The 13,988-nt window shown below is 38.3% G+C and overlaps 1 protein-coding gene across 1 annotated transcript in view; it reads left to right on the top strand.

Moving 5' to 3' along the window:
* Nucleotides 1–13,988, top strand: part of LOC139733915 (uncharacterized) — a 142,022-nt gene extending 128,034 nt beyond the window's left edge. Inside the window, exons 19-20 of the mRNA XM_071644728.1 lie at nt 8,473–8,675; nt 13,098–13,988. Of these exons, the coding sequence (XP_071500829.1) occupies nt 8,473–8,675; nt 13,098–13,950 (1,056 nt within the window). The 3' untranslated portion in view covers nt 13,951–13,988. The remainder of the gene's footprint in view (nt 1–8,472; nt 8,676–13,097) is intronic.

A 13,988-nucleotide genomic window follows, 5' to 3' on the forward strand; every position in this document is an offset into this window, starting at 1 on the left:
AAATGAAAGTATTTTCAGTGATATTGTGTTTGTTAAATGAGAAGAAATATTCTTGAAAATATTATTGAAATTATCACAAATTTCAATTCTATTATCAGTTGTTTTCTTAACAGATCTAATATCGAATATCTCAAATATATACAAATGGATATATATTAGTTACTGCATTCAAACTTTGTTCTTTCAGAGATGCAGAAAGCCCAACATTTTCAAAAAGTTCCATGGAAGTCCAGGTGTCTTTGTGTTTTTCTTCTGTGGTCTATTTTTTTTTCTTTTTATTTCTTTTGGTATGTGTGTATACACATATGTGTACTCAGCAAATAAAAGGTACTAGCCACAAGCTATCTCTATTGTGTGTAAGGTAACTCACTATCTATCGTAAGAGGAAACCTAGAGTGCTGAGTCACTGGCATTCATAAGACTGAGCACCACCCAGATACAGTCAGACCTGTCTTAGTGACCACCTGTCTATCATGGCCACCTGCCACTACCACTGCCACAACCAACTAAAAACAATTCCCTCTGAAAAAAAAAAACCCAACAAAAGCCATTTTATAGAACCTTTCTATAATGGCCACCTGTCTATAGCAGCTACTATTTTGTCTCCCTTGTGACCCTGCACCTCAAAACAAACAAAAAGTCGCCGGACATGAATTTTTAGTTAAGACCATATTCTGAAAGAGCAGACTTTAAGCTTTAAAATAATGTATAACTCAAATCAAATGGACTCTCCTAACCTATCTAAATATTGGAAAGAAAGCACAAACTCAGGAAAAGTGTGAACTGAGAAAAGAGGCTCTGAAGTACAGTGTCTATTCAAGCACTTAATCTTTACCAAACCATGCTGGCTGTGCTATGAATGGGACAAAAAACAGGAAGTAAACCACCAGAGTAACAACAATGAAGGGATTATCAGATTAAAGTGAAATTGAGCATGCCTCATCATCACATTCTGTCCACAATCAATGCCAACTTTCAAAGCAGTAGCACTATCCTTTCAAAAGTTATTAGAGTTGAAAGTGAAGAGTGTGGACAAGGTTTTTCAGAAATGAAAAAAGGATTCTAAAGACACACCTAATCACACTATTCTACCAAAAATGTTCGAGATAAACTGCTAAAAAAAAACACACTTTCCTGCCCGTTTTATGATACCAAATTTTAGCATAATGTAAAAGAAGACCCGCTCTTTCAGAAAATATGAAAAAGTCAAGTTCGGCTAGGTTGACCCATTTCACTTATTTTCAGTCCCCACGCAAAATCAGTGTGTGCGACTTTATGTTCGTTTTGAGGTGCACGGTCACATATGGCCACTATAGACAGGTTTGACTGTACAAATACACACTTTGTTGTTGTTGTTGCTTTCTTCCGTAGGTGTCTTCACAGGGTGAACTGGTCTGTAAATGATTGCGTTATTAATTCCTAATATTTCAGATTTCAAACTTGTAATCAGAGCCTTTCTGTCAAGCCCTGATTTTTTTTTTTCTTGCTACCTTTTCTATATTGCAGATTTTTTCGTTTGAACATTTATTTGCAACTTTTCAGCTATTATTAATTATCTCTCTATAGGTAGCACATGTATTTTTTAGCATTTATTTATTTTTATTTTTTTAAAGTAGATACCAATAGGAGTGAAAGTATGGTACGTGTATATATTTATTGGTAAGAGGCAACTGTGATGTAGTTGATAAAGCACCAGGGCACTGTGGGAAGGTTACATCAAGGTCAAATCTTTTTGGAAGCAGACATCATATTTACACAGTATTCTGCATTTAATATCCTCATAGCAGGGGTTGTCCCGTTGTTTTTTAGTGTTATGACTTTGTGACCAGTAGGCCTACTATGCTGGTCCATCACCTCACAGGAGCACACCTTTTGTACTCGTTCTCTCCGCCCACTGGGGCAGACTCTGTGATTTAGTCTGTACCATGGTATTCTGAACAGTGTAGGGCCTGAGCAGACTTCTGAAGCATTTATTCAACTTTTGTATTTTTGCATTATCCCTTGATTTTATGTATTATATATGTCTGTGTAGACCTAAGTTAAGTTAGAACTACAGGCAGTTACATGATCACACTTCATCCATTTGGTGATATGGAGCATTACATTAACAGACTGAGAAAAAGTTTACAACCATTGCACCAGGTTTAAAGTGAGACTTTGTTGAGGACGTAGGGAGGTTATTATAGCTGCCAGCACAAAGCATGTGGAATATTCACATTGAACAGAGCACTGTTCTGTGGTATGTGATGGCTTTAGTGTCTCAAGGTATGCGTGTGAAGACAATTAGCTATGTCTGTTCCAGGAGCTGGTCTTCCCCACCAGTGGGACAGCCCCAAGCCTCTTTTCAAAGACCCCACGTTGTTGTTGGTGTGAACAGTTTTGAGCAAAGATGTACAGATCCGAAGACGAGCACGTCAGCATGATGTTGTGATTAATAGGGAGCTTTAGATTTGCGATGCAGACGTCTGAGACGACAATTGCGTTGGATGTTCTCCTCTTTCCCTACATCGTGTTGCAAAGTAGCTTTAGATTACGCGAGGACGCACACTATGAAAAATAAAATGGCACCCCCATAAGAGCAGTGCATCAAGTACACTCTCTACGTTGTGATTTGAGCAGACGTAAAAATAGCCCAGAGCACATAGTAAAATCTTGGATGATGTCAGCTATAAATACATCGCTTTTGATATAAAATGATTTTGCATGCGCATGCTCAGATCAGAGTTTTTTCAGCTCACCTGAGCCAAAGGCTCAAGTGAGCTATTGCGATCGCCCTTCGTCCGGCGTCCGTCGTGCGTCGTGCGTCGTCCGTCGTCCGTCGTGCGTCGTGCGTAAACTTTTCACATTTTCATCTTCTTCTTGAAAACCCCGAGACCGATTTTCATCAAACTTGGCAGGTAGCATCCCAAGGGGGATAGAAACTCAATTTGTTAAAATGGGCACCATGCCCCACCCAGGGGGCCCCCAGGGGGGCCCAAACCCCCCAAAATTAAGGAATCTGTAAAAATCTTCTTCTCTAGAACCAGAAGTGATAGAGCTAAGTTAATACTATGAGTTAGTACATTGATGACTGTAGTTTCAAGTTTGTTCATGGCAGAATCAGGGGTGCCCTCCTTGGGACCCAGGGGAGGGGGTGGGGAGGGGTTCTGATGGGGCCTAAATTTGTACATTTACATCTTCTTCTTGAGAACCCCATGACCCATTTTCACCAAACTTGGCAGGTAGCATCCCTAGGGGGTTAGGATCTCAATTTGGTAAAATGGGCACCATGCCCCACCCAGGGGGCCCCCACGGGGCCCCAAACCCCCCAAAATGAAGGAATCTGTAAAAATCTTCTTCTCTAGAACTAGAAGTGATAGAGGTAAGTTAATATTATGAGTTAGTACATTGATGACTGTAGTTTCAAGTTTGTTCATGGCAGAAGCAGGGGTGCCCCCCCCCCCTTATGACCCAGGGGAGGGGGTGGGAAGGGGTCCTAATGGGGCCTAAATTGTACAATTTTATCTTCTTCTTGAGAACCCCATGACCCATTTTCACCAAACTTGGCAGGTAGCATCCCTAGGGGGTTAGGATCTCAATTTGTTAAAATGGGCACCATGCCCTACCCAGGGGGCCCCCGGGGGGGGGGGGGGGGGGCCCAAACCCCCCAAAATGAAGGAATCTTAAAAAATCTTCTCTAGAATCAGAAGTTATAGAGCTAAGTTAATACTATGAGTGAGTACATTACTGACTGTAGTTCCAAGTTTGTTTATAGCAGATCCAGGGGTGCCCCTCTTGGGGCAGGGGTGGTTGCTTGGGAAGGTCCAAAATTTTCATCTTCTTCCTGAAAACCTCGTGATGGATTTTCGTCAAACTTGGCAGGTAGCATCCCTAGGGGGTCAGGATCTCAATTTATCAAAATGGGCACCATGCCCAACCCAGAGGGCCCCAGGGGGCCCCAATCCCCCCAAATTAGGGAATCTTTAAAAATTTGGGCCCTTATTATACATTTTCATCTTCTACTTGACAATGCCTGGTCAAATTTTGGTAGAGCTGTGAATTTTAGATAAGTGACTGCGTGAAAGGTGAACTTGCGATACTCAGGTGAGCGCTAGACCCGTGGGTCTCTTGTTTTTTTTCCTCTGAACGTCTCCGTTGCGAAAATCTAAAGCTTCCTATTATCAGTGACTGGGAGAAAGCCTAACCAAGGCATCACTCCTATTGAATAATTCAGTCATTAACTACAAATTGTATGTTAGCTGGTCACTTTGACCAATGAATCGCTTAATTTGGCCATCCGCTGTCCGTGCAAAATGTGTAAGCACAAATTTTGCTGATTTGCTATGCTGATTGGATTTGCTATGCTAATTGGATTTGATTTTTGTGACCAAGCACAGGTAGTGATATTTGGCATTCAAAGGCGTATGTTGAGAAATTCAGACGGAGTTCTAAGTGTCCTCTGTCTAGGTCTGGGCTCTTCTTGAGCTGGGCTCACAGTGGCAGTGATCTGATATCAGTTCCACAATAAAGTCTCCTCAGCAGGAGGAGTAGTTTTAGATGGTGTTTATGCAGGACCTGACCACACCGCCTAAAATCTATATGGGATGTGAGTGTTCGCATTGACATCCGCGCCGCACAAGTTGTGGACAAGTCAATCATCAGCTGCTTCAGTGTGCGCCACATGTGGCCACTGTGTACACGGTATTGGTGCCGTGGTATGCAAGCTTTGTGTTCTATTGTTTGTTTTATTTATTTGTATTGCATCGTTTCAGATGGCCTACCTGCAAATGTTGATTTCTAGTTCTCAACAGAGCATGGTTTCATGCAGTTATAATGCGTGGGAGTGTAATGGGAATTAATCAGAGAAGCATCACAAAGCTGCTTTTTAATATCTTCACTATTCTGTTGGCATGTGCTAGAGCTATTGCAGCTTTCAGGATATCTTTTTCCATTTGAATTGAAGAGATGAGACACGTGTCTGTTAGAAGAAATAAAAGAATATGTCTGAATGTTGTTTTGTTGTGTGCGGCAGTGCTAAGCAACAAATTGAACAGATCTCCCCATTGAAAACTACAAATGTATGCACTCATGCTTATCTTGCTGTAAATTAAGGCAGCATGCACAGTGTGAAGGTCAATGTGATGCATGGAGACGGGGAATTCCCCAATATTTATGTTCATTGAGATCAATTTGATTCATGGGGAAGATGATTGGAATATTTCAATAGTCACTTTACCTATATTGATGTGGGTGGGGGGAGGAAAGGGAGGGGAATAATGCAAGAATGTCACAGCAGCAGCAAGCCATAAAGACATGCTGACTTTGACAGACAAATTACCCATGTTCTCTGCTCTCAAGAGAACTCATACATCATCAAGAAATTCTTACAAAAGACAGAAATGAGGAATCGATAGAAACCTTTGCTGTCAGGTTGGACTGCGTAATCATGTAGTTTACAAAAGTTACCAGTATCGATTGTATTTCTATCAATGTTGTAACCAGGTAGTAAGATTGAGCAGTTTCATAAGCTTCTAGCTAGAGTACAGTTTATCATGATGTGAAAGAGGTGGAGCTCACATGGTACTACTAGAAGCAGCAATAATACTTTCAAAATGTGATATTCATATTATTGTTATTATTGATGGTATTAGTATTATCATTATCATTGCTACCCTTGTTATTATTATTTCTATTGATTTTTTTCGTAATTATTATGATTTGCCCTGGGCTGTGTGTCTGAAGGGCAAGCAGAGACATTTGTTTTGTTTTGTTTTGTTTTTTTTGTCCCATAATGCAATTCTTCTTAGTTGTCCCCACACTCCAATGCTTGGGGTCACATTCTGCTCACTGGCAATTTTTTCTTTATTTTTTTCATTATTTATTTATTTTCATTTATTTATTTTTATATATTTATTTATTTTTATTTTATTTTATTTCATTTTATTTCATTTTTTTTTATTATTTATTTATTTTCATTTATTTATTTTTATATATTTATTCATTTTTATTTTATTTTATTTTTTATTTTTATTTTGTGTGTGTGTGTGTGTGTGTGTTGTTGTTTTTTTTTTTGGGGGGGGGGAGGGGGGAGGGGTTAACTTGCGATAATTTGCCCTATGTTCAGTGTATGTGAACAGTGGCAAATAAGATTGATTTTTGCATCCCTATGCAAAAGCTGTTAACTCCTGTGTGTGAATGTGGTTTAAATGGTCTCAACAGGCCATTAGAACAGAATCATTTAGCTTGATAGGGATTAAGCATATTCTCGCTATAGCCATGTTCATGAAAAATCTTCTATCTGTAAAAGTAGGAGTTTTTTTAGAAAACGTGTGATGAAGATCTTTATTTTTGTACTGTACGAGTTCAACATTCTGTGAGCCCTATGCATTGCCAGCCCTATGCATTGCCCGCCTTGCTCTCAACCACTTACTTAGGATCAAAGAGCATCAAAGCCCTTTTTTGTCTTGGATTCATCTGGCATCCAGCACAACCTCTTTTCATTGACTTCCTTAGCCCTGCACTTTTGTATTTCTCTTTCTGTTTTCACTGGCTTTTTAATCGCGGTGCTAATTCAAGCAGTTTGTCCCATACTATCAGTGTGGCTAACCCACTTTCCAGTAAACCAGTGAGAACAGATGCAATGCTAGGCTTAACCCTAGGAAGTTGGTGGGGCTAAGGGTGGGGAGGGGGCACCTATACACACCAATTGCCAGGGTTAAGCAAAAATTTTGTCAGTAGAATCAGTACTGTTTAAATTCCAAGTTATCAATAATCTATGTTGGCCCACTAACAGCTCTTCAATCAATTCCTTGCTGCCCTCTGATAATGGTGTCCATAAATACAACCAGTTTGCTTTGTTGCTGTGAAACAAAGTTTGATGAGTAGACCATGAAAGCTAAGTGTCTCTGTTCTCACAGCTTTTTGCCTTTGCTCAAGACTTTCCTACTAAATTATTTGAGTTTATTTGCAAATTGGAACTACTCCACCATCTAAATGAATCATACCTCATTACATCCCCCAACTCCATAAAAAATACAAGCTGCAAACAAAAACAGCGAGCAAAAACAGCAAACAATTCATAAAACCGACCAAGAAATTAATACTTTGGTGTGGGAATAAGGTCTTTGTACAACAAACTTTAAAGTTAGAATTAGAATCCCAAGCGTTATCATCATTGGGATTCCCCCACTTCCTAGCAAAATACCTCTAGTGCATATATTTGCTCAAGGTGTTCAAAGGTCTGTATTCTCTTTCTATATCTATTTCTTTCTGTGCAAACATTCTCCCTTTGTATACCTGTGAAGTGATAGAAATAGGAAAATCAAACAGTGACCCCAAATTGATCCACCTTAAAAAAAAAAGCACTAAGGTGTATTCTTTGGGGCAACTTAAGAGCACAGAGCTATTTTAGTTGATTTCTGACCCATGAAGTTTTTAGCTGCTTTGATTCCTTTTATCTTTCAATGCAGGGCAATGAGTTGATATCATGGTGATATTGTTTTTACAGAGATTGTTATAGAAAAGCCTCTGTCACTTCTTGTTAGCATTTTGCAAGTCCAAGATGGGGTGAATTCCAGTGTTATGATGCACCTTCACATGCCATTTAATTCTACAGAATAGGGTCATTCTTACCAGCACTCAACATAATTATCATTACTATTATTCTTAATGAAATGTGAACAGAAAAGGTCTGCCATCAGAAACATGTGACTTTGCAAAAGCTATGACAATGCTGATTTGGAATAATAGCTTTAAGATGATGGACCATACACAAAGATTAGAAAGTGTAATTTTTTTTATTTATTCATTATTCATTTTTTTATTTTTTTTTAATTTTTTTTAATTTTTTTTTTTTTTTTTGGGGGGGGGGGTTCACCCTAAAATATTTGACATGAAGAGTTGAGTCAGTGTAATTCTTAACTCCATGTAGAATCACTCCTCTGTAGATCAGACTAATAATTGCTCTGCCTAGCAGATGTTGACTGCTTTCTCCTTTTCTTTTCTTTTCTTTTCTTTTTTTTTCAATTCAAGTGAAGAGAACTCTTGATATATGTAAATCAATTATAACGAAAATGCTGAATGACTGTTTTGTTTAAATTGCAAAGGTGTCCGTGATCACAGGCATTTGATAGCAGACTAGAGACATTTCTCCTTATGGTGTAGTAGGTTTGTGCAGCTGTAGTGCCAACAGGTAGATAAATCCATATCATTCATACCTGTCAGTGTGTGTGTGTGTGTGTGTGTGTGTGTGTGTGTGTGTGTGTGTGGATGCATGTGTTTGCGTGTGCTTACATGTGTGTGTGTGTGTGTGAATTAAATCAATAGATATCAAGGAAAAACAAAAGAAGTGTGTGTGTTCATGTGCATGCATGGTTTTTGTGGGTCAGTTTTCATGCATGCATGATAGAAATGTGTGCGTGCCACTATATTTCCATTACACTCAATTCCGACAAGAGACTCCAACTTTGATGCTTTCTAACTCTCCCCTCGTAGAAAACAAAACTGAAATCACCTCCACCAGTTGCTGCCAAGCCGCAGTCGATGAAAACCACGACAAGGACGACGACCACCACCACGACTACGAGGTCAGCCTACCAGGTTGAGGACGTGAACCAAGCCCTGGATGAGTTGGAGAGCCTTGCCTTCAAAGCTACTGATACTGAAGACTCTCTGGATTCCCAGGCTATCAAGGACAGGTAAGATTCAACAAGGTTTTAAAGGTCCTGTTTACCTTTGGGAGCAGTGATTTTAAAAGTGTTCAAGATATCACATTTGATGCATAATTTCTGTGTAGGTCAATTGTATTACGAAACATCCTACCATATGAAATTTTCACAATGAAGCCTACAATATGAGATATCACTATATTTCTCAATAAACCATGACTGTAGACGGTTTAGTCTGGAAACATTCTTGTTATAAGTGTTGTTCACATTTTGTATATTTAACAAAATTTAACATCAGTTTTACTGATTCACATTTTTACATTGCTTGTTTCTATCCCTAACTCACATTTTAGAACTATTTTGAAGCACTAACGCTGGGTTTTCGTTTCATCTGCAAATGGTAAATTATGCCTTCAATACTGTTCACACACACCCAAATTAATGCTTTTGAAACTTTAGTTTTGCAACACGACACAAACACTGTTATTTTATGTTGATGAACACAAAAAGAAATTGTTTATTATCGCTGTTTGCATTGAGATCCAAAAACCAATCCTGCTTGATTTTTCTTTTTTGAAACATTACCATAATTTGCCCTGGCCGGTGTGTTAGAACAGCACACAAAGAGAAACTTCTTCTCTTTTTCTTTCTTTTTTTATTCTCACAATGCAACCCACTTCAGTAGATCCACACTTTTGGAATGCCAGGGGTTATGTTTTCGGTCACTTTTTTTTTTTTCAAAAACAGCACGATATTTTTTCCTGCACAGCATGTATTAATGGTGACAAATAAAACTGATTTTGCATTGCAAACTGACCAGAAGACCAAAGGCCTATTCACACACAAGAGTTATTGGTCTTTAGAGTGTGATATCAGAACCATCAGTTTTATTTGACTGGTTCACATAGGGTCATCAAAAACTGACTCTTTCAAACAGAGAAATTTGAGTCTCTGACCTCTCCATTTCTAATCCCAATCTCCCCTTGACCTGAGTGTAGTAAGCTTCAATTGTGGATTTTTTTTCTTCTTCAGAATAATGATTTAATTGTTTCTTCAAGTGCTATTCACACACAAGGGTTTTTCAAGGGCTTGAAATGAAATCAAGATGGAACGATTTTTGCATCACAACACAGATTGCTAGATTTATTACATTTATTTGTGTGCTTTTGTGTGTGTGTGTACACAAGAATTATCAATCTTTGCATCACATTGAAAAAAAAAGATCTGTTTTTAAAACCATTATTTTGGGTGTGTTTGAATGGGCCACAAAACATTATCATATAGGAGATTGATTACTGCCCATTATGCCGGTAGGCCTGTAGTGAATGGTAGAGGTCTGACATATTCTGATCCCTGTTTCCTCAGGTTGGGGGTTTGATATCAAGTGAACAATCCTGTCCTGTAGAAAGCAACCTGATATGGATACAGTGACAAATTTTTGTAGGAGATTCCAGTAATAAAGTTTTAAAGAAAATTTATTCTTTACCAACACCTTTCTGTGTTCTCCTGATTAGTAGCTGCATTGCCAGATTATTGCTTCCAATCATATGACTGTGAGAGTAACCTCCATTAGTTAGCACTACACCTGTCTTTAAAGGGGAAAATCCAGTCCAAATATAAGATAGTCTGAATAGAAAGAGTAATATATTACGAGTTCAACAGTAAAATATTGATTAAAATCGGGTGAAAAATAAGGAAGTTATGACATTTTGAAGTTTCGCTAATTTTTCAGGAAACAGTTTTTGAATGGACCTTGTGAATATGCAAATGGCAAAATGAGAATGTCATACCCTCACAACTTGCCAGATAGTTTGTACATAAAATTTTGAAATTTCCAGTTTTTCATTAAAACACAATTATGCCCGAGGCTTAAATCTTGGTATTATATCTAACTGATCACTATTCTGAAGTTATTCAACCAAGAATATGTTTCAGACTTCAGTTACAGAAACATTGAATTTTCGTCATTTTTGTGTACACGATCAATGGAAAATTGTGAGGTTATGACATGTTAGCTCACTCATTTGCATATTCATATCTCCTGTACAAGAACCATTTTGCTGAAATGAGCAAAACTTCAAAATTTCATAACTTCCTTGCTTTTCATCTAATTCTAGTCAAATTTTTACTGTTGAACTCAATTTTTACTGTTGAACTCATAAGATTTTACTCCTTTTTTATCAGACTAACTTATATTTGGACTGGATTTCCCCTTTAAGTCTCCTCTGTATGAATAAAACTTTCTGAGGTCATGTAAATATGACAGCTTAAGCCATAATGGCAGGATTTATGTGTTTACCTTTGCAGAAAGAAAAGGGTATAAAGAGAAAAATGAAAACATAAAGAAACTGGGAGCAAAGATCCGTAAGATGACAAACAATTTATGGTTACTAATATTGTGGTGTCAAAGGAAATGGCCTTATCTTAATTTCAAATCTTCTAAGACATTAATCAGAAGAACCCACTGCTGGTATTTATTATTTAGGAAATATGCCTTAAAACATTGTCATGTTCAGGAAGCGGCAAATGGGACATGATCTCTAGAAACTATGAATCAGTCAAACTTGGCTGCAACTGTAGTGCTTTATTTACTGGGATTTGAATAAATAAAATAAATGCGAAGATAGGAACTATCTTACATAACAGTGGCGGATCCGGGGGGGGGGGGGGGGGGGGGGGGGGGGAGCGCACCAGGCGCCGCGCCCTCTTTATTTTTTGTTTTAAAAAAAAGAAATAAAAAGAAAAAATGGGGGGAGGGGTGCATGCCCCCCCCCCCCTTTCATTTTGTAAAGGCACCTCCTCTTTGTAGAATTCCTGGATCTGCCCCTGCATAAGGAATAAAGCTCAAACCATCATGGATTTAGAAAATAGATGATAAATAAAATAAAATGTAGAAGAAAACATTCAGTGCCATTACACTATCACCAGTTGGGAATACTAGTGATAAATATGACAATAGCATTAGCAGTGATGATCATAATATCATGATCATATCATCAGCATTGCAAGTAATAGTAGTAGCCATGCATAGTCTCTGATTGTGCCCTCGTACACAAGAGGGAACTCATTTTCAGGTTTAAATTTAAATCATATCTTCATGAGAACTAGTGCAACCACATCAAAAATTTCAAATCTAACCAAATTATATGAAAATCACATATTTCATTTCAAAACTTTGGAGAGAGGACAATCCTATGGTGCTACCATACATTAATTTTATGAAAAATATGTAAAGATCACGACGTGTTGAAATGTGGAATGGGTTAAGACAGTGTTATTCTATTCTTAAGTATTCTCTTCCAAGGCAGTCGTAACTTAGTGTATTACCACTGTGAAAGATTGCATTGAAAAAGAGACTGTTATAAAGTGATGAGAAGTGATGCTGTAGTTACCACTGTTTTTGACTGCTACGTTCCATCTTGTCTTTCACTCTCTGTGGATTTGCTGTTTTCATTTGTGAATGTCATGTGATCTGCTATTCTCTTCTCTTTTTTTCAATCTCTATTCCCACACAGGGCATAATGTGTTCACTGCATCACATACACAAGTAAATGACTTTTAGTCCTTACAGTCTAGCTTAATACCAAACCTACCTTACCCTATCCTTTGATTTGTTGTGGTCTTTTGTTCGTTTATCATTTTGTTATTCTTCCAGTATTGATTTGTGACTTTTTCATTTTATTTGCATAGTTGCCAATTTTGTAAGTTTTTGTTTCTTTTCTGTTTGTGCAAGCTCAGAATCTTTCTCCTGCACGAATGATTATTTATTTTGTGTGTTATGGAATGGATTTTGTTTACATGGGTCTAAAGTCTGTAATGATTTGAACAATTCTAATATGAAAGGAATAGAATGTTGATTTCTTGCAAACCAAGAGAACTGAATACATAATTCAGATGACAAATTGGATACATTATTGTCTGACAATTTGTACTTTTCTAGCCAAATCCTAATCTTGAATTATAAATTAGTGTGATCATCTTTCTGTTTTGCTATTTGAAAAAAAAAACAACACAAAAAACAAAAAGCATGGTTGGCAAACTGACTTTATTGAAGAAAAAAAATTTCATACCTAATAATGCAGAAATAATTTATTGCAATTCAAGTTTGATTCCTTTCTGTGTTCAAAGTCATGGATGAGTAATTCCTTCAAAAGCTCATAAAGTCTATCATACCAATTGCAAATCAGTATCTCAAAGTTTATGAAGCTTATCTTTTGTTTGAAGGACAATTGTGCAGACAAACACTAGTGATTATCGTTTTTGATGGTGAATAGAATGTGACACTGAATGGTCTGTTTTTATGTTTCTTTTTTGTCTTTTCCTCCTGTCTTGCATGTTCATGATGCTGTTAACCTATTTCATGTTATCCCATTCCCTAACACCATCATGCACTGCATGGTTTGTCTGTAGAAGAACTCACCCCAAGTCATCCCCTCAATTTTTGCATCACAGTTCCCCCTCCTCACCAAATGGAACCATCCAGAAACCTGTGCATGCCCATATCAGGTTGCCACAGTCCCCATCACGAAGCTTTGCCACCAAGCCTAAACCACTCTCTCCTAGAGGGGACAAGTCCACCACTCCTAGCAAGGTGGGTGGAAAGACGTCTGCCTTTGTGCCCATCAAAGCCACTGGACCATCACCAAAAAAGAAGGAAATCAAACCATCTCAGCAAACACCTTCAGCATTATCATCTTCATCATCAGCTGCAACATCCTCCCCATCACCACAGCAACCATTAGCAACATCAACACCAGCAGGGAAGACATCATCCACCCCAGTTCATCCTTCAGTGTCGTCTCCCACAGCGAAAGTGGAGGAGGCGAAGCCAGTCAATGTCAGTACTGAGATGAAGCCAGTTGAGCCGAGTACAGTGTCCATTACACTTTGCAGTAAACAGGTGACCAGCCGTTCCTCCCAGGAGCAGAAAGGGACAGTGGTTGTCAAGGAGATGACGACATCCTCTTCCCTGTCACCATTTGCCAGCACAGATTTAGACGACTTTTGCAATAGCAATAGGGAGGAAGGCAAAAATGTTGTAGCTAAACCCGAATCCCAGAGCAAGAATGATGAGAATGGTAGCAAGTTGGATAAAACCAGTCAAGATACTGTCAACCAGGGTGTGTCTAATGAGGAGGTCCCTAAAGTCAGTCAGTCAGTAAACATTGGTGACAGAGATAAAATGAGAGCTGAGGTTCCGACCAAGTTGACTAATGGGAATCATGTGGAAAAGACTGTACCTCACACCACAGAAATTAAGACTATCATTGTAAATGGCATCATTGAGGAGACTTCCTTCGACTAATCACACCACAGGTTGTGTGTCCACTTAGATGACCTTGT

The sequence above is a fragment of the Diadema antillarum genome, unplaced genomic scaffold (genome assembly GCF_040938485.1).
Source record: "Diadema antillarum isolate AM-2024a unplaced genomic scaffold, OU_Dant_1.0 seq00000503_RagTag, whole genome shotgun sequence".
NCBI classification, from domain to species: domain Eukaryota; kingdom Metazoa; phylum Echinodermata; class Echinoidea; order Diadematoida; family Diadematidae; genus Diadema; species Diadema antillarum.